Source organism: Leguminivora glycinivorella, chromosome 8 (assembly GCF_023078275.1).
Source record: "Leguminivora glycinivorella isolate SPB_JAAS2020 chromosome 8, LegGlyc_1.1, whole genome shotgun sequence".
NCBI classification, from domain to species: Eukaryota; Metazoa; Arthropoda; class Insecta; order Lepidoptera; family Tortricidae; genus Leguminivora; species Leguminivora glycinivorella.
In genome coordinates this window covers 7,087,363-7,109,913 of record NC_062978.1, presented here as the reverse complement: position 1 = coordinate 7,109,913, position 22,551 = coordinate 7,087,363, and the positions used below count along the sequence as shown (strand labels likewise).

At 35.9% G+C, this 22,551-nt stretch overlaps 1 protein-coding gene and 1 long non-coding RNA gene across 2 annotated transcripts in view; one reads left to right on the top strand and one right to left on the bottom strand.

Annotated features, from left to right (window-relative positions):
• The first annotated feature begins 1,773 nt into the window (after positions 1 to 1,773).
• Positions 1,774 to 22,551, top strand: part of LOC125229235 (probable phospholipid-transporting ATPase IA) — a 144,610-nt gene continuing 123,832 nt past the window's right edge. Inside the window, exon 1 of the mRNA XM_048134043.1 lies at positions 1,774 to 1,986. Coding sequence (XP_047990000.1) covers positions 1,887 to 1,986 — 100 coding nt within the window. The 5' untranslated portion in view covers positions 1,774 to 1,886. The remainder of the gene's footprint in view (positions 1,987 to 22,551) is intronic.
• LOC125229237 lies at positions 20,455 to 21,235 on the bottom strand. The gene is made up of 2 exons (XR_007177375.1): positions 20,845 to 21,235; positions 20,455 to 20,750 (listed from the first exon to the last, which is right to left on the bottom strand). It is a non-coding gene; the product is annotated as an uncharacterized LOC125229237 (long non-coding RNA).

The window sequence follows — 22,551 nt, the reverse complement described above, 5'->3', positions numbered from 1 at the left end:
TATAGTTAACTTTACTAAAATGCAAAGAAGAATAAAAAAATAATAGTGTCACTATCACATTAAGCATAATTATTAAAAGTCAGCATTAACCTTTTCTCAGTCTGTATAAAAATATCCAGTCACGGATAAAAAAAACTACAGTATGCTGAAAACTGACTGATGTTGTTGTTGTAGTCCTACGTCACCACAGAGGGTGCAAAGCGCCTTCACAATCTCGCGCCACGCCTTCCTACCTTCAGCGACCCTCGTGGCCTCGCTCCAGCTCGACCCGGTCGCTCGTAGTTCATCCCCAACGCACCGCTTTCATGAGTTTACAGAGCGCCCGGAGCCACGGCTTTCGTTTTGCGGTTTCCAGCCGAAAGCAATGGTTGCGTTCTTTCGTTGCCCTCTTCGAATAGTGTGTTATCAATGTTCCTTTTTGTGTCGCGGTTTCCTCACCAATGGGTGTTTGCTGTCATATATTCCATAGGAGAGTGTTTGGCTAGAAAACGTCGGGGACATGTTAACGAGAAGTTTTTTTCTATGGCTTTTTGTCACCACTCCATTTTGCATCCAAACAAATAATTGCACAGATTTTACTACGGATTCAAAGACGGAAAGTACAATATTTGACTTCCAAACGGCCTTGTAATGCAAATAACATACGGACTAAATTATTTATTGATTGGAAATCAGACCGTATTGCAATCCCCTGTTGAGCAACATTCAAATGTTGGTATAAATTTTAAATTTTTGCACTATTTTAAAATATTGAGTGTCATTACCGGATCCGGTACCGGATCCGGCGAATTTCACCGGATCCGGTAGCATGAAATAAGCACCGGATCCGGCCGGATTACCGGATCCGCCGGACCGGATTGCAATCCCTAGTAGGTATATACCTACCTAGAATTTCTTATTTAAAAATTATCTGAGAGTCATAAAGTTTCAAAAAATCTATGGTCAACCGGGTTATTGCGTGTAGTGGGGCATAAATGCGTCGTTTGAAGATAGGTAAGTATTCTCAAAACGCGATATATCAGACTTTTGAAAGCCATATAAATTAAAAGTTTGGTGACAATACTTCGAACGTAGAGGGTTGCAATAGTTGTAAAATGTTTCGTTTTTGTGTAATTATACGATAAATACCTTCGTACATTCTCATAATATATGATGTCATGTCATTCACCTACAGCTACACCCATTGGCAAACGATTATAGGTAACTACTGAGGCTTGTTGATAACTCTTATCTCTCGAACACAAATAAATAGTCATTTGTAAACATACTGGCGTCGCGTCGCGTCTTCAAATTCCTCGTCAAAGTTTTGAATAAATTGGTTTCTTGTGTATATTTAAAAAGAAAAGTTTACCGTCTGATGGTGTCTTGAGAACAAAAGAACATGTAAATGGATTAGGAATGAGTGAAGGAATGCGTAGTGTTTTGTTTGTGCAAATTTCTGTTCAGACCTACTAACCAGTTGAGAAACTTATAAATGTATTTAATTCACTCTATATTAGAGAAGAGAGGAAACATTTAAGAATCACATCATGCAGATTGCATTATAAGAATGATATCTACGCATATGATTGCAGTCATCCCGGGAATCACAATTCATATTCGTAATACACAATAACAAATCAAATCGATACCAAAAATGTACCTACATTTATAATGAGTTTCTATTTTCATACTGTGGAAAGAGAACTGTAAGTTTGGTTTGGAATAGATAATCTGTCTATTTGTAAAAGTACCCATACCTAGAGAGGAGATTCTTATTTGGTAAACAATAATATGATGTAATTGTTTGGTATAAGAGCATAACAGATCTTTGGTGTGTTCGTGCATTCTATTGACAAGCTTCACATATACTGAATGCTGCCGCTGCACAAAGCTTGGGATTTGTTATGTGTGCGAAACGTGAGTGCAAGTGTGTTTGTGAAGGGCTTATGTCGTGGTTCCTGCTGCGGTGGAGAAGCTGCTACGGTGACTACCAAGTGATTCAAGGTTAGTTTGTTTTATTTCATTTATTTGGGGAATAGAATAACAGTGTTCACAAAAATACCTAAGTATAATAAAAAGAAGGGAGGAAAACAAGGTTTTATAAAATTTCACGAAGTTTATGTATGTATAGCTTAAAAGACGTTTTGTAACTTTTGTATACAGGGTGCCCGGTAATTAATGGACAACCTTTTATCCACCAAGGGCACCTTATACTGGTCCAGAAAATCGACATTAAGGTTTAGTAAAAGTCGCCTGGTTTTCGAGATTTTCACACTTTTTAAGATTTCAATGGATATTAATGGACAACCTTTTAACCACCAAGAGGGCACCTTATACTAGTCCAGAAAATCGACATTAAGGGTTAGTAAAAGTCGCCTGGTTTTCGAGATTTTCACAATTTTTGAAATTTTAGGTAGTATTAATATTTTAAAAAGTGTGAAAATCTCGAAAACAAGGCGACAAGCCTTTTAACCACCAAGAGGGCACCTTAAAAAATCGACAATAAGGTTTAGTAAAAGTCGCCTGTTTGTCGAGATTTTCACAAATTTTAATACTACCTAAAATTTTAAAAAGTGTGAAAATCTCGAAAACCAGGCGACTTTTACTAAACCTTAAAGTCGATTTTCTGGACCATAAAGGTGCCCTCTTGGTGGTTAACCCTTAGAGTCACTTTGTATATCATGCTATACAAAACAAATAAAAAAATAAATAGAGTACTGCGCCAATGTTTAAAGAGGAATGACTTTTGTAGTACAATTTATAAAGGTGGGTAGAATTTGCATTAAAATACCTTGACGTGTATTAGTGCTCGATAATAACACAATTGGACGAATTGTGCGACCATGAGAAAATCTTTGCGGAGTCATAAGGTAAATTAACATAATTTAATAAAATTTCTTAGAATTCAACCAAAGAAAGCAGTGCCCTTTATGGGAATGATAATAACCTATCTTTCAATGCAATATTTTTGTGTCGGATATATTGTAGTTACGTTTTATTGTCATATTTCCAACACGGTTTAGTATACTATACGTTGCCAACACTCCTGTGAATGAAGTCTGATTTGTTCCGTATGGCATACTATACGTTGCGACTACCACTCTAAATAACTTTAAAACTGTTTATAGTGTTATTAGACTTATTAATACCTATGTTTAATTGCAAACCCAGGCAAAACTGCATTTTAATGGCCTCAATACAAAGAGCCCATCATTTTATGGGAATTTGCCTATTCGCGTAGGCTACAAAATGGAAATCAAGATTCCCGGTTTGTAGCCGGTTACGAACTGGGCCAGCGTGCTACTTACCGTTTGGTTACTAAGTTTTCTAACTGGCTACAGAACGGGAATATAGAATTCCCTATTTGTAGCTGGTTACGTATTGGGCCCGAGTTAGGTACTGATCGGAATTTCTACAAAATAAAAGCTAAGACGGTGTAGATACGGACAGACGAACAGAGCGAACTATAAGGGTTCCTATAGTCAACCTAGTTGACTACGAAACCCTAAAAATTACTCAATGTTAGCATTATTTGAATAAATCATGTAGGTATTCATGACGGTAATAAATTCTCATTTTGTAACCATTTTTTTCCCGTTTGGAAGCTGGTTACCAACCATGGCTATAAGAATCGGTAATGATTTAGTCTCTTCCAGCCTCAGGCACCAGAGGACTTGGTCACTTTTTCTTTCATATGTGTAATTTATTTCGGTTTTAATTTATATACATAGTAGTGTGACTACTTTAAGATAGCACAAGTTGGAATATTTTCAATAGATTATAATTTAACTTGTGTTCATTAGAATTCATTAGAATAGTCTCATTTTGTAACCAGTTTCAACACGGGATGCTTTTTCCCGTTTCGAAGCTGGTTACCAAACGTGGTTACAAATCGGTAACGGGAAAGTCCTAATTTGAAGCCAGTTACGAAGTGGGATTTTTTTCCCGTTTCGCGGTTACCAAGTTTTAGTCACGAAACGGTACTAAAGGACAAACTGTTCGTCATTCATTACAATCGCCACGGGAGGGGTGGATCTCACAGCTAAGCTGATAGCATTGTATAGTACCGAAATTAATTTCCATGCGTTATCAATAATTTGAGAAAAAATATTTAAGTACAACCTTAAATATTTTTTCTCAAATTATTGATATAGTTACGTGTATCAATAACGCATGGCTTCTGAGACGACGTCACTTATAAACTGGCTAATATAAAGAAACAAAATGACCGCCTGAAAAAAATCCGTTATGAACGGTCAGGCAAGTAGAAAATGCACGAAATGTGATGTGCATTTGTGCTACGTGAAGACAAGAAACTGCTTTGTTACTTACCATCGCATTGCATAGGAAGTATAGTATTGCTTAGAATAGTATACATATACCCAGGATCGTTGTATGCTGTGTTTTTATACGAGTAGGTTCTTAATGAAATATTTTATAGAACCATGGGGTGCTTCAAGAAATTTGGCTTGATAAGTATCTAACTAAGAAGTTAATAGTAGGTAGGTAATTGTTCCATAGTAGAAGGTCGTAGTCTTTTTATTCACGTGCGTAAATTCTAGATTGTAAACCCTAGTTATACTTAAGGACTTTGCCACACCCCACCGGGGTCCATGTGCAACTTTTTATACACGTAACTCATATGCATGTGCGTTTCCATGATTAAGTAAGTAAAGTAACTTGTTTAATAATTAAGACCGTGCCACGAATTTTACCAACCAATTGTTAATCTACTTACCTACCCCATTTATTAATACAAGTAAAATAAACCGAGTTTCACTGACAAGCATTCATTAATCTCAGTGTAAACGGCGTTAAAAGCTTCCGCCAGGCGTGGCCAACCGTCGGCCCCGATGACACGCGTCGGACCAATGTTTACCAACCCCTGCTTCTGCTGTTGAATACAGTTACTCAATTTATGGGTTGGATTTTTTAGGCGTAAGTGCGTTTTCACATTATCCGATCCGATATCGGATGTCGGACCGATATCTCATACATTACAGGCGCCATCTTGGATTTTTTCTATTGAAATCCTTCCGACATCCGATATCGGATCGGATAATGTGAAAACGGTCTAAGGCGCAGCGCTGGCACCTTGGATGGCCCTATTCTTAAGATTTCCCACCTTCAACATTTCATATTCTACTAAGTGTAAATGTGCTTAAATTATCTGTCCATGTTTGTTAGCATCATGAATACAAATGTATGTTTTTGTATTAAAATAGAAAAATAAAAATAACGATAGGCTTTCAGGCGCTGGTACCTTAATCATTAGCGTTGTAACTCCGTATCCGCATATGAAATGGGTCAGGGAGTCTGGATACATGTAGGTAGTGGTGATGGTGTTGAACGAAACACATCGAAGCGAACGGATGAAATTCACAAATCGGCCCCAAGTGCTCAATAAAAGGCGCTCGATCTAACAGAGCTCTCATATGAAATTTCTCTGTCTATACTGATCTGTCTGGTGTGTATTCTACTTATTTTTCAGTTTGGCGGAGACAGGAAGCGGCAACTTAGTTTATCTAATTGTTAAATAATAAAAAGACTGTGCTTGCGGGTGCTAGTTAGGTTATCCTATCCCGTCTACAAATGTTTACCATAATACCTTAAAATATGTTCAGATAGGCCAGCATAAGTTGCTCTCTCGCGCGCGGGTCCATCAAGCCCTTAGCAATCAAGCCTTAGCAACCGGGGCGGTACCTAAACTCTTGATGGGGAAGTTTTTCCTTAAATTAAAAACTCTCATCATCTTCCTTGCGTTATCCCGGCATTTGCCACTGCTCATGGGAGCCTGAGGTCCGCTTTGACAAGTAATCCCAAGATTTGGCGTAGGCAACCCGAAGGGTAACTAGGCCTTATTGGAATTAGTCCTAGTTGGTCCTAGTTTCCTCAACGATGTTTTCCTTCACCGAAAAGCGACTGGCAAATATCAAATGACATTTTGCACATTAGTTCCGAAAAGTCATTGGTACGAGCCGGGGTTCGAACCCGCGACCTCCGGATCGAAAGTCGCACGCTCTTACCGCTAGGCCACCAGCGCTTAAATTAAAAACTCTCGTCATGAATACCCCCAACGCCAAATCCTACGCCCATGAATATTATTCCTTTACATAAAAATGTTGTCACTTTAAATAAAATGTTAATTTATGATTTATTGCCGACTGAGCTATACTAGGAAAATACGTAAATTCCGTTAAAAACCTCTCATTGGGTACTCTAAGTAATGAAACATTCCAATCACACGAACAATTTTCTGCGAAACTGTCCGTCCCCACCTCTTCCTGGAATCAGCTTTGCCTCTGAAACGGCTTTTACACGATGGGCTTAAATAGCAAATTTTTACAAGTTTTTATTTTAATTTGCAATGTATATATATATTATTTAATAAAGTTCTTGGTGGTAAAATTTAACAAAAGTCAAAAAAAGTCCGAATATTTATTGGATTTTTATGAATTTAATTATGACCTCACGGCCTTTAGAGGTGGATAACTTGGATTTAGCATTACTATTTTATTTCTAACAATATAAAATACAAAATGAAACTACCTACGATTTTAATGGATTAATATAATTATATTTGACTTTTTACAATTGTCTCGATAGTAAGTAGGGTACTTATTACTCACCTGTATAGATAAATAAATAAATAAATAAAATAAATAAATATTATAGAACATTCTTACATAAATTGACTGAGCCCCACGGTAAGCTCAAGAAGGCTTGTATTATGGGTATTCAGACAACGATTTAAATAATAGACAAATACTTATACATAGAAAACGTCCATGACTCAGGAACAAATATCTGTGCTCATCACACAAATAAATGCCCTTACCGGGATTCGATCCCAGGACCGCGGGATATGAACTTTCACATAGCTACAGTTAAAATTACATTTCGGCCTTCGAAAACAAAGTCGAGTCGGTAGAAAGGTAACATACTATTCCTAGTATAATTATATATATATATACATACATTATATAGCCGTGGGCGAAGGCCCCTTGACAACGCGACAGCGAATAAACGGAATTAGGTCCAATTTTTCTGAATGTCAGGAAATATCAAGGCTTCTTGTAAAGGTCGCAAAAAACACTTCATTTTTATAAGCCGGCATGTAGGTATTCATGTTAGTATGCGTAGTAGAGTTGTCTATTTTTTTCTTGAGTTGTCTAATCTAATTTTTATTTATAGTTAAAAATAGGTACAAATTATGTAAATTAAACAAATTTTTAGGACAATCAGGCATTGAAAATAAATATTTTTTTCCATACAAAAAATATATGAGATGAATTTGACCAAAGATAATCGGAAGTCGGAAAGATTTCAAAGGCAAAAATCAAAGATGGCGGCGTAAATGTATGGGATATCGGTCCGACATGCGATATCGGATCGTATAATTTGACAACGCACTTACGAGTAGTACATCGATTACTACGGAATTCATAATAGAAGGAAAGGAGTCTTGTCGAGAAAGGTTTTTTATTCCATACAAAATGTGGACCACATTATAGTACCTACTTAACAAGTTACCTATAACAAAAAGTTACTAAAAGTTAAATTTTGAACTAAAAACTAGTGATATAACGTGTTAACGAATTTTTATTGAAATTGTATATTATAGACATTATGAACAATAATTTACAACAATAAATTGCTCTGATAAAATAAGACTAGTAAGAAAACTACATGAATAAAGATATTTTGAATTGAATTGAATATAAGCCTAAAAGGGCAGGTTTTCGGCGCTCCCCGGCCTTGCCCTGAATGAACGAGTGAATGATAAATGCGAAGGCAAAGAGGTGGGTCGTATAGTTTAATTTTCATTATTATGGTAGGCAGGCACGTAGTGTAAGTACCTAATACCTATGGTATTAACCTATGAGAAAAATGGTTTCATTAGTGCCCGTCTTTAAAACAGAAAATTGTGCATTTCTTTTTTTCTGTCAATTTTTTTATTTTGATCTTTTTTGGGAATTTTAGGTCAATTGTACTCAGAATCACGAGTACTTTCAATCTCACTGGGAGACAAAAAGTGTCCAGTAAGTGATTTTCCATACATTTTTGTTACTTTCCTTTTTTGTTACCCCATACAACGTGTATGGAAAATGGTAATAAAATAAGAAAAAATCGTATGGAACAATTTTTTTAACTACTAGGATTGAAAAAGCTAGTGATTATGAATAGAAATTGCATATTTTTTTCAAAAATATCATATTTCATAAAAGTGGCAAAAAAAGAAATGCTCAATTCACACCTTGAGTACTTAATCCAGTAGTGGATTACAATAACATGCGAGGGTGCTTGCCCGCCTGGATTTTCCCGTGCTACGCGTAGCGCGAAGTTCGCGCGGGCACTGACTGTGTACAGTCAACCAATCTGAATCCTAGGCCACTGTAGAACCCTTTCACAGTAAAAGTCAAACTGACTTCTATAGCAAATAAGGCACGATGTCAATACAACAGGGTTCTAGAATGGCCTAGGATTCTAATTGGTTGACTGTACGTTGTCGTTTTACCTCTATGGCTCATTTGGGCCATTTTTTTTTCAAAGTTGTCCACCCCACTCTTTTTTGTAACATGGGTATTTTTTACGCGATTCATACTCAGAATCGAGGGCTCTTTCGATCCTGGTAGGAGAAAAAAAATTTCCCAAGATTTCCATACATTTTTCAAACCTTCCATTCCGTCACCGCCATACAAAATGTATGAAAAAATGGTAACATTGGGAAAAAAACCTTGGGACACTTTTTTTCTCCCATTAGGATTGAAAGAGCTCGCGATTCTGAGTGGAAAACACATAAAAAATTCCAAAGCCAAAAAAAAAATGGGGTGGACAACTTGAAAAAAAATGGCCCATTTTCAATACATTCGTTAAAATCTAAATTATCGGCTACGACGTAGGTACGTAGCGCTAATACGACCGTACAGTCTGACCAAAAAGAGTAGAATCTAAATTAAAAAGTGGCAACATCGTAGTGTCGTCCCGTTTTCTCACACATATTGATTTGAAATGAAAGGGATGACACTACAATGTTGCCACTTTTTAATTTCCACTCTTTGATCAGACTGTACAGCCTGGCAAAAAAGAGTAGAAAATAATAGGGGCGCCACTGTCTATGTAAATCGTTATGCATGTGGCAACTATTTTGACACTTTTCAAAGTAAAGACCATTTTTTTTTCAAAGTTGTCCACCCCACTTTTTTTGTAACATGGGTATTTTTTACACGATTCATACTCAGAATCGCGAGGTCTTTCAATCAATCAATCAATCAAAATATTCTTTATTCAAATAGGCTTACAATAAGCACTTTTAAATTGTCAACAGTGTACAATATTCATCTTATTCTAAATATCAGAGCAATTTATTGGTGCAATAAACAATATTGTTTTAAAACTACATTGATTTAATAAAATGATATCAATCTAAATTGTATAAAAAAATACTAGTATAAAAACTTCTAGAATAAATTCTAAATGTCAAAAAAATTGTATAAAAATACATTGAATTATCAATAATTATCATCATTAATAAGCTATATAATTAATGGTTTTCAACAATACTTGTATCCCACGGTGTTTCATCATTCATGTAGTCTTGTGTGCTGTAGTAGGCTTTAGAGATCAGTATACGCTTTACATAATGTTTAAATCGATTAAAAGACAGTTCAGTGATGGCATTAGGAAGTTTGTTATAAAATCTTACACAATTACCCATGAATGATTTTTTAATTTTATGGAGCCGAGTGAAGGGCACTGCAAGCTTATGCTTATTTCTAGTGTTTATATTATGTACATCACAGTTTTTCTTAAATTTATAAATGTTTTTATGTACATACACAATATTCTCATAAATATATTGACAATGCACTGTCATTATATTAATGTCCTTAAACTTATCTCTAAGTGAGTCTCTATGGTTCATTTTGTATATTGCTCGAATAGCCCTCTTCTGCAGAACAAATATGGTATTTATCTCTGAAGCACTGCCCCATAGTAAAATACCATATGACATAATGCTGTGAAAGTAACTAAAATAAACTAATCGAGCTGTTTCCACGTCTGTTAACTGACGGATCTTGCTCACTGCAAATGCTGCAGAGCTCAGTCTATTCGAGAGGGTAGCAATATGGGGACCCCACTGAAGTTTAGAATCTAAAGTTATGCCAAGAAAAACTGTACTATCTACCAGTTCCAATTCCTCATCCTTCACAACGACACTTGCTTGTTCATTTTTAGCATTACTCGTTACAAACTTAATACATTTAGTCTTTTTCTCATTTAACAATAAGTTATTAACACTAAACCAATTAACTACTTCGGAAATAGCATTGTTTACATTTTCACAAGTTTGTTGCTGACGTTTGACTTTGAAAATAAGGGAAGTATCATCTGCAAACAATACTATATCATGGTGGGTCTTTACAAGATATGGCAGGTCATTAATGTAGATAAGGAACAGGAAAGGCCCCAATATTGATCCCTGCGGTACACCCACAGAGACTAGTGACCCCGGTGAGCGCTGTCCATTCACGTCGACCCTTTGTATTCTGTCGTGTAAGTAAGATTTGACTAAATTCAGTGCCGATCCTCGCACTCCATAGTAGTGCAATTTCCTGATCAGTGTTTCATGACAGACGCAATCGAAAGCCTTAGATAAATCACAGAAGATACCCAAGGCATCCTGTGACTCCTCCCAGGCATCGAAAATCTGTTTGATTAGCTCAACACCAGCGTCGGTTGTTGAGCGACCGACCCCGTGTAAAACCAAATTGTTTATTGTGCATTAGATTATTGATGTTAAAATGTTGCAATAGCTGAAATAACACTAACTTTTCAAAAATTTTGCTGAATGTCGGTAACACTGATATCGGTCTAAAATTAGTGGGGTCGGATGTGCTACCAGATTTAAATAATGGAATGACTTTACTGTGTTTCATAAGATCAGGAAACTCACCACAATCAACACTGTTATTAAAGATAACTACCAAGTCAGGCGCTACAATTTCTATTAAAGATTTAACACCATGGACAGAGACTCCCCAGAGGTCACAAGTTTTTTTAACATTAATTGATTGAAATGCCTTAATTATATCTGAGGTACTAACATGTTCAAATACAAGGTCTCTACTACATTCTGTGACATTATCTTCTAACAATGTAATTTTCGATCCTGATAGAAGAAAAAAAAATTCCCAAGATTCCCATACATTTTTCAAACCTTCCATTCCGTTACCGCCATACAAAATGTATGAAAAAATGGTAACGGAATTGGAAAAAAACCTTGGGACACTTTTTAGGGTTCCGTAGTCAACTAGGAACCCTTATAGTTTCGCCATGTTTTTTCTCCTATTAGGATTGAAAGAGCTCGCGATTCTGAGTGGAAACTACATAAAAATTTCCAAATCCAAATAAAAGTGGGATGGACAACTTTGAAAAAAATTACCCATGTGTTAATGGCATACGTAAGGTTAGGTACTTTTAACAGGGTGCCCATCATTACCTTGATTCAGGGCAATGTATTCTTAGTGTCAGTAAAAGGGTTAATGGTGCCCCTGACACGTCAGCGCCGGCCCTGGACGCGAGTAAACGTGACCACTCATTACTGTCTTCAAAACTATCGATTACAGGTATAATGGACTCTTTCATGGTAAGAAAGTTTGACATAGAGTAAATTCGGGTTATTTCGTAAATTGGGATCTTGATAGGAAGGCTTGAGTACCTACATTATTCTCATTTACATATAGGGTTATCAAAAAGCATGTGATTGTTTATTTACACATTTCTTTCGCACTATTGGCAATTAATGTAAGATATGATATAGATCTTACACTGCGATGGCGCAGGTGTATGGTTTCTTTTAGAAAAAAAAATACGAATTTAAGAAAACTAACTACTTATGCCATTCTGTTTCCTATAATGGACCTAACTAAATGCCGAAGTTAACGGAATTAAATAAAACACGGTGTATAAGGTAGACTGCTGGTCGAGAAGAAATGTAGCTTTAAGTCCGCTTTTTGTAACAGTATATTTGTTACTGTGCAATAAAATTTCAATAAAATTATCTTTGACTTACATCGGTCGGACCGAAATTACCTCATAAGTATAATTAAATTAATTATGTATATGGATTAAATATGCCACAGTTGTATAGGTATTTCTTTTATAAACCGTTGATCACTATATCAATTTGAACAATAATAAAGATAAATGAATCATAATTGTGTATGATCACCAAAAATCTTTTAATTCATATTATCGTAACAAACCCAACACACCTTACAATTCTGAATGTAACGCTTTCATTCTCGTAAAACATATTACAGTGTTGTATTGTCAAGGTCGTGAAACCCATAAATAACAGACTATTTTAAAATGTATTAGTACCTTGTCGTGTGTACTAATGTCTAAACCCTAAGGTGCCTAAGAGCATTTTCAGAATTTGGTTACCCCCATCCCCCAATTAGCGTAAGTTGTTAACAAAAATTAACTCGCTGTCAGTTTTGTGACGACAATTAAGTTTCACATTCTCAATGTCGATTATCGCTTAAAGATTATTTTAATTACGCCAAAAACAATATATTTTTATTGTTTCATGATTCATTATCGTCACAAAACTGACAGTGAGTTAATTTTTGTTAACAACTTACGCTAGTTGGGGGGAGTCCCAAACTCTGAAAATGCCCCTAAATCGTATGCCTCAAGCGGCCTAACAGAAGTAACACTTCGTTCACGCTCCGTATCGAAGTAATCTGTCTCTATCGATCATCCTTTTTGGTGCGACAGTCAGTTGAGCATTTCTTTTTTTTTTTGCCAATATTTTTTTTTTATTGTTTTAGGGAATTTTAGGTCTACTGTACTCAGAATCACGAGTACTTTCAATCTCACTGGGAGACAAAAAGTGTCCCAGAATTTCTATACATTTTTGTTACTTTCCTCTTTTGTTACCCCATACAACATGTACGGAAAATGGTAACAACATAAGAAAAAATCGTATGGGACAATTTTTTTAACTACTAGGATTGAAAAGGCTAGTAATTCTGAGTAGAAATAGCATTTTTTTTTTCAAAAATACCACACTTCATAAAAATGGCAAAAAAAAAAGAAATGTTCAGTTGCGATTAGTTCGCCACGAAGCGTGAACGATTGTCACTTCAGCTAGGCCAGCATCTTACCGTTAATGTATATTGAATTATGTCATGTACCACAGGAGAAGCAAAATAAAACCGACTACCTACGTTGTTTTTTCATTAAAAAATATAGCTCGATACTATAAACTTTTCCCTTTGATCATTCAAATGAAAACGATTTTTTGGTTTAGACGTTATTGTGAAACACGATGAAAAAATGACATAGAAAAACAAATTTAAGAATAAAGATACGTCAAATACGGTATGTGTCGTACCTTACCGGCTCGCACCATTGAGTTTTTTGGAATTTATGTGCGAAAAAAAAAAAGAAATGTCATTTGATATTTGCCAATCGCTTTTCGGTGAAGGAAAACATCGTGAGGAAACCGGACTAATTCCAATAAGGTCTAGTTACCCTTCGTGTTGGAAGGTCAGATGGCAGTCGCTTTCGTAAAACTAGTGCTACGCCAAATCTTGGGATTAGTTGTCAAAGCGGACCCCAGGCTACCATTAGCCGTGGCAAATGCCGGGATAACGCAAGGATGATGTTGATGTGTTGTACCTTACCTACATTACATGACCGATGTATGACCTATATTAGTTATTGTTGATTGTTGATGTCATCTAAACCTAATTAAGTACAGTCTCCTGCCACTGAAGGCACTGTTGTGAACACTGTAAAAGTCAAGGGAGTTTTATATTAAAACAGCCGTATTGGCCCGATGGCAGGCAACTTGGCACCTCCACACGAGAACAATCGAACATGGCTGAAGTGCGCTTATGAAACTTGCAACTCATCAGTGTTGCCATATTGGTGTTTACCGCAAAGATGAAAGGTTGTGGAAGAGTTGGTAAGTATATCCTAATTATACTCTGTGAAACAAGTCTGTCAGTAAATAAGAACAAAGAAAACTATAGGTATCCTTTTCTCTAGCACCCTAAAGAAAAGGATGCATATAGTTTTCTTTGTTCTTATTTACTGACAGACTTGTTTGACAGAGTATACCTACCTAAAATAAATAATCGAAAATGCGTGATTGAAGAAATAACTGGAAGTAAGCAATATAAGTGATTAATAAAGAGAATAGTTGTTTGTTTTACAAAGTGGCAAAGTTTTTTTTTAACTGCTTATGGTAATACTAGCTTTTGCCGGCGGCTTCGCTCGCGTTAAATTCGAAAATTGCGGAATGTTTCAAACAAACTTCCACCCCCCAGTTTAGAAAAATGGGGGCTTAGAAAGAGACAAAAAGTAGCCTATGTCACTCTCCATCCCTTCAACTATCGCCACTTAAAAAGTCACGTCAATTCGTCGCTCCGTTTTGCCGTGAAAGTCGGACATACAAACAGACATACACACTTTCCCATTTATAATATTAGTATGGATTATTAGCAAGTATGGATTATTATTAGTAAGTATGGATTGACACCCCAACAAGCAGAAAATTCAGCCAGATCATTTCCGCCCATGGATACGCAATGCATTGCCGACATTTAAGACGGGAGTAAACTCTTTTCTTGAAGGTCGCAAAACGTCAAATAAAATTAAACCAAAACTGTATGAAAGTATGTAAAGAATGTAGTTGTCTATAATTAGATACTAACTAACCCCACTTTCTTGTGAGCGTCAGAATGGCGGGTGTACATCAAGCAATTCTGCTGTGGTATACGTCAGGAGTTAGTGATAGCAATGTGCCAAATGTGCGCCAAAATTCGAGCAATGTCCTCTTTGAACTCCAGAGATATTATACAGCGAGATACAAATTAGACAAACATAATAAATGAGATAAATGACACCCGCCATTCTGACGTCTGAATTATATAAATAATAATAATAATATTTAATGTAATGGCCATTCTGACGTCAGGTTGGCGGGTGTACTTCCAGTTCTAGCTAATGGCTGCTTACTCGAGGGTGAAAGTACTAGAGTAGTAAAGTAGAATTTCCATTGTTAAATAGATTTTTGAAATAAACGTTATCTTGCCAATTTATTTACAGAATAAGGTTCAAATTAAAAATCTTGGGTCTTTAAAAAATAGGGTTGTGAGTACTGAAAATAACCAATAACACATTCTTATAGCTTTGTACGCCGTTTACATAATGGGTTATTTACTTAGCATATCAGTAGAACCAAGATAATATAACATTTCTTATATCAAGCTATGGTAAGAAGGTAAGATACTATCGCTTACTGGCTCTGGACAAAAAAAAACGTAGGTACATCCGATCAAAAATTTTAGAGTAAGAATAAGAAGAACTCGAAACCGACGAGCGTGGATGAGAAACGTTATGAAGGTGTGTGAAGCGAAAGCGGTTTATCAGGATCTTAGTAAATGGAAATCCGTGATCTCTGCCTACCCCTCTGGTAAACAGACATGATTGTATGAGTATAGCACATAACACCGTATTCCCAAATCATTCCAAAGTTTGAATGAGATGTTGATGTAATGCGCATTATGCTCATAGCACTGTCAGACCAAAACTTCTTCGAAATGCGAATCGGTTTCGAAGTATTGGACTTAAAGTATTTCGCATATAAATACGCCGTCAGCGGAGATCAAAGTGTGCAATATTTAATATTTGAGACTCCGTGTATCCGGAAATCTTATTATGTTCCTCACAAAGCCTCTCTTTGATAAACTGTGTTGGATAAGTAAATTACATTTTTTTATTAAAGTAGCTGTATAGGCAGGAGATAAAAAGATCCAATGAACTGTCTTTTACTTAGTGAAATTATTATACTTATTGTGTACTTAATAACAATAACATTTTGTATTTTTTGTTCCATAAACATGAATAAGATGATTATTTTTAGATCGGGACTTAAATAATTATGTTTAGTATTTTGTGAAAGTTTAAATCAGTGTATGACGAATTGATGAATAATGTGAGTTTTAGTTAATATCGATACCACAACAACACACTTAACCTCCTAAGACCCAATGTATTTACATAGTTGTTGCAATCTAATTTGAACCTTGCAAGGACAAAATACAGTAGAATTTCCATTGTTAAATTGATTTTAGAAATAAACGAAAATCTTGCCAATTTATTTACAGAATAAGGTTCAAATTAAAAATCTTGGGTTTTTAAAATAGGGTTGTGAGTACTGAAAATAACCAATAACACATTCTTATAGCTCTGTACGCCGTTTACATAATGGGTTATTTACTTAGCATATCAGTAGAACCAAGATAATATAACATTTCTTATATCAAGCTATGGTAAGAAGGTAAGGTACTATCGCCTACTGGCTCTGGACAAAAAAAACGTACTTCCGCTCAAAAATTTTAGAGTAAGACCAATTTAAGTTGGCAACGACGCTTAAATAAACGTCATCGTTTCATCGATATTTGACGTTTAAAATACCATTTTTACTGCCAACGTAGCATGGAAACTACTTGCACTTGGATTGTACAGTGAGCTGCAAAAGTGCACGGTGAATGTATCAATGAATTCATTTATAATTTCTCCGTGCAATTTACAATTTTTTTAATTTATACACTGCTCGATCGTAGGAATATTATTGAAAATGTATCGGCGTACCTGTCAGAATCTCTGCTACCTTAGCTTGGGCACTCTGCTGGTGAGGACATTAATGAAAGCTCCGGTGAAAGCGCGGCAGTGCGACTTCGCGCGGCGAGTCGTCCGCCCGCCCTGCGCCGCGCCCGCCCTACCGACACGTAAACTTTACTGTACCGCCCAAAGTGTCTTTACAACGATTAGGTACTTTACGAGTACACAAAGAAACAAAGTGTCTTTAGTAGGACTTAATTAGTTTACAAAGGCGTGATACTTTTTAAAATGTATTGAACTGGTGAGCTGTTTCTTTGATATTTTGACGTAGATTATTTTTATTTGATTCTAATGGGCGGGTAAATTTATGTAAGATAATTGTGCAGTGACTTGTTTTGAGCGGCGTTGTGCATTGGTTAGTGTTACAAATGAGTATTTTTGAGTTTATCTGTAGAAAGAGAACCGATTTTTTATATAAATCATTTTACCACTATAACTTTTAACAGTTATAACTAACAAACGATATTTATTATTACAACAAGTTTCTCATAAGAACATAATTAGGTACCTACTATTTGTGCAGTTACTATAACATGAAGGAATTTTTTGAAAATTAAAATATGTTACAACAGAAAATTTATTTATATTTATTCATAAAACACAGATTATAAAACAAATACACCTTAAACAACATACAAATGTTGTTACAACATAAAAATGTTCTCATAGCAATATAGGTATTAAGATTATAGGTATTAAGATTTATAAGATTATAAGTATTAAGATTTTTAGTTATTAAGAACTATATTTGCAGTGTCCTTACAGGGTTCATAGCTGTGCTATACGTACTGAAATGTACCAACTTATGTACCTATGATAGCAATAAAGAATTACTGATTACTGATTACAGCCATACAGACTCGTAAATATGGTACACGTAATACGTACGTATATTTAAATTGATCGTTAAATTGATTCATATTATTAAATTAAAACGGTTTAAATCAATTTATAAATTGATTGTCGTTAATATTCATCATCATCCTCCTCATCCGTATTAAAATACATAAAAGCGCTCTTGGTAATCTCCTAAATGTCAATTGTTTCTAGTCCAGTTAGGAATTGTTTTGTTACTTATTTTATTGACACACTTAGACGGTCAGAAAAAAAAAGTATAGCAATATTGACATTAATTTCTAAAAACAAAGTAATAGTTGCTTCTGATTCAAACCGATAACAGGAAATCAACTTGACCTATCACCAACAAGATACGAGTATCATCTATTTTTAATTTAGATACAACATTAATATCACACAGTATTGTGTTTTGTAACAGAAATAACTTAATAGCTGCTACAATTAAAACATCGATTGTTGGACAATTAATGTTAAATATAAAGTCTGATCGAATAAGGGACCATGTTTCGTTTAAATTATTTCCATATTTACGGTGACGGCGTACATTGAATTATATACTTAGCGAGGGATCCTAAAATATAATCCTGATCCTGAGCCTAGTGTGGGATTTGAAGACACAGCCATGTGACGGCTCTAAGAGGTATCTTCGTTACAGACGAATAGAAAGCCATAACAGGATTAGAATGAGGTTTGATTTTTCACATCAAAACCATGAGGTTAGATACTTATTATATAATTTATACCTACAGAAAAATACGTGTCTCCTATGTCGCGGCGAGAAACTGTATCGCCAATCATGTGGTAGTCCTGTGGGGAATCGTGTAAGGTAACGGCGGCTATCAACGCGGGTATCGAAATCGACGTCCATTACCGCCGCATTTGCAAATACGCATTTTAAAGGCAAACCGACCAATTTCTTAAAAAAAGTTACTCACACAAAGGAAGCCTGTTTAGTTGACTAACGCACATATAGGCGATAGAGAGTGTGAATGAAAGAAGACGCTCGCTATTTGACAGTTTTTGCCACGGGGCCGCGAGAAGAGGTTGTGTCATACTGACGTGTGACGCTAAACCTAAGTGAACTCCAATCTCATTTAGTAGTTTACGTAATAATTATGGCAAACAGGTGAAAGTTATGCATTTCAAATTATTGTTTATAGTTTTCTACATGACTTCTGAGTACTTTTTACGTATTGTTTAGCCTGGAAATGTGTTTAAAGTGGAAATTAAAAGACAGCGGTGAAAGGCGCCATTTCGTGAGTAGATTCTATTACTGTGGTATACCACAGTAATAGTTAAAGTAGTGATATTAGTTCTTTTTGCTTTATTTTAAGTATATGTGATCAGTTATATAATGTCTTACAGTTGTTTCAATCTTGATCTATTCACGCTATCAAAGAACTATTTACGCGGTATGAAAATTATTCAACAAAACCTTAATTTTTAGCAAAAACTTCAGACTGATTTCGTAGTTTCTATGAAAACCGTTAATTTGTCAATTTTTTTAAACATTGACATAAAGTCTGATGCTTACTTACCAGTTATGTAAACTTGGTTTTAATATAAGGTTGCAATATTTTATTTTGATTTGTAATGAAAATACATCTGTATGACTTTGTTTTTATGGGTCGGAATTAGATTTTATAATACTCCAATTTATGCCTATTACCGATGGTACGATCAGATAACCCTCGGTAATAGAATATATAAGAATCTATTACCGATCCATGCAATATTTGTTTGGGTCGGTAATGGGTTCCTATAGAAGTATCTATTACCGAGTGACATATTAGTCTTGTATCAAAAATATGACATTTAGTGTACCGTAAGTACAGATTTCTTAGGTGAAACTGAGTCTTCTGTGGGTATTCATAAAGGAGGATAGTATTGGTATATGTATTTGTCATAATTTGTATATTCAACCGTCGGTATTAAGCTCCGAATTTTGAGATGGGTTTCTATTTACCGATGGCAGAAAAACACTGTCATTCATACCCTCGGTAATGAAATCTCAATTCGCGTTAATAGAACTGCAGCCTGTTCATTACCACGGTAATAGAAAATTTAGGTATGTTGGCTTCAATAATCATTTTATGACATATAATAAACTAAAATGATCCTAAAACTCTTCAAAACTAATAGGTCAATAAATACTCTTCCATAAAAAAAATATTTGTGGTCGTTAATGAGCTTTGATACCCTTAATTTTTTGGTATCTTTTGAAATCTTCCTTAAGTACCACGTTAATAAGCGCCATTACCTTAGTACGGAACCCAAACAGAAGTTTTGCGACAAAAGTGGCCAGTAACTGTCGGGTTGCGAGAGGAAGTGAAACTTGCTGACTCGATCACGTTCAACCTCAGCTCGCCTGTTGCTTTCAACTCGGCAATACTTTTACTACTTTTTTTAATTGAGTTTAGAAAGTTGGCCGCGCCGCTATTCAGCAGTTACAAGGTATTTTAGCACCAGTTTATAATGGATTTACTTTGCAAAAGTAAAAATACTTTGAAACGAACTTGCACCAGTTCGTTTACTGTTGGCTTACCACCCGGCTAAAGAAAGTTTCATTTTAGGAGTATTTTTTACTACTACATTTAATCATAATTTAAAAAAGCAAAATGAATGTAAATATCTCCTGAAACTATTAAATTTTTAGACTTGTTTCATTTTATTTAAGCAAAGTAGCTTGGCGCTACTTATTACTTAAATACAATTTATTGACGCGTAGGCGTAGCCTACTCTAGAACTCAAAAGCACTCAGTCATTAGGTACATGTTGGATGGTAATGTTGTAACAGTTAAAATTGGGCTGATTGCTGTTACTCACCGGTTCGCACAGGGTTAGCATGAGCTCTTTCAAATATGTCCTCAGGGCGCCTTACTGGGTTGTGATGTAAATAAAAGTGGCGAATATGCTGGAGAAAGCCTTTTAATTCTGGATATACTACGTCACAGTCACTCTTTGAAGATTGTCCACTGATGTTAAGATAAAGTTCAAATTAAGCTTAACTAACCTTGCAATCACTTTTTAATTACACATACGGAATCCTGTACGCTGACGCTGATGCCTTCAGGAAGCAGGTCCCAGGGTTAAGGTGTGAGGTGGAAAGCAAGCTCAAACACAGGATGCGGTCCGAGGTTCATTTCCCATCAGCTATGGCATTCTCTCGTGCAATTGATCAGGATTTCATAGCGACACAAGGACCCCTATAACAATTCGAAACCCAGCTGTAGAACCAAAGTAATCTTGCAAAGCTGACACGTGCTATGTATAGTTTTGAGGTTAAGTAGCGGTACTTACAGTATTGGGAATTAATTTTCTTCAAAGTAGTGCTTTCTCCAGGTTTTTTATGTTAATATGTTACGACTATTCATTTTAACCGCCCAGGCTGCAAGGTGGGACCTCCGGTGAACCACATTTTATAAAAATCAATTTTCAGTCTTGTTTCCCAGGCGCTGTTCGTATTAGAAAAGAACGTCGGACTCTGACGCGCGCGCCAGCTATCGTCTGCGGATGTTTTTGTAACTAACTCCTTATCTACTTGGCTAACACGTATGTGCGCGCGAGTGGATGCCTTGAGCGGGCTTGTTAGTTCGATATTTTATCCCGAGAGGGCGCTGAAGTTAAATTAGTGACTTATTTATAATTAATTTATTAAAAACACAATTTTTTATTTTATGTTAAATATTTATGTTACAATGTAAGATTCAATAGTTAGAGTAGACACGCGTTTTAAACATAACATAATCGCGTGTCTGAAAGGCCCACTGGCATACATTATATTTAATAATTTATGCAAAGGGCTGAAGGCATTGTCGTCGTTTGCCCGAGAAATGGCGGGACGTGGTTTCGGGTAGTCTGAAATTCTGGTGTCTTAGACAATAGCCAAGATTTCAATGTCACTCTACAAGGCGTTGTAAAAAAACGAAATAGTGATATTGCAGTGACAGGTTGCAAGCCCATCAGCTTCATCATAATTTAGACACATAGAATCGTCTCACGATAAGTCTGCAAAGATTGTAATAGCCCCGCCTCTGCGAGGGTTAAGTAAACATCATAATTTCATCAAAGATTGACTTTTAAAATAACATCTGCACTGGCGAGGAAAATCGTTGCAAACTATAACCCACAGTCAACTTATCAGACACATATACAACACCCATCTGTCAATAAGAACAATAATATTAGTGGTGAATTTATTTAATCAGAAGTGGGATGGGGCTATATCTCTCACTTAATGCCGTCAGCGACCGTTATTAGTAGGTAGTTATAATCATTATTCCGACAGCCTGAGTGGTTTTTTGGTCACATATTACATTGAAAATGTATTTGTATAGGTACGTCACGACATCATGAATAGAGACGCTACACAAAATTACAAATCGGATTCCGATACAGCTGTCTCGCAAGTAATTTCGCAATTAAAGTTGGCACATAATAATGATATTGAGGTCGACGGTTAACCACATCATAATTCGGCCCTCGTACGACGGCTAGATCTCTCGGGTCTATTGTTGTCATCACTGTTAATTAATTCGATGGCTATATCACACAGCACAACAGGGCGCAATTAGTGCCACAGTCGGTACAATGCCAGTATTGAAGGCCTAATCCTACAGAGCGGATGACAGTAGGTACCTAGTACCTACGTAGGTACCATTTTTGTACGGTGAGCTGCGAAATCGAATGGATAAATGATGAATTGAATTATTGATAAATTCGCTATGCACTTATACAGCTCACTATACCTTTCAGGCGAGCAACGTCTATAGCCAGTGCCACATAACCATCAAATACGGTTTACATTTTAATTTATCGAAAGGGTTAACTAAAATGAATTGAACTTTTAGAGCTTAAAAACAAGTTCCAAAAATATGTCATGGCTGTCTGGTAGACAAAATGTATGAAACTAACAATTAGTTTGGGGTAATTCCCTTAATAAAAGTGGTCTTAAAGCTCGGCCACACATACTGTGCGTTTTGAGAGCGCACTGCGCAGCGTTAGCGG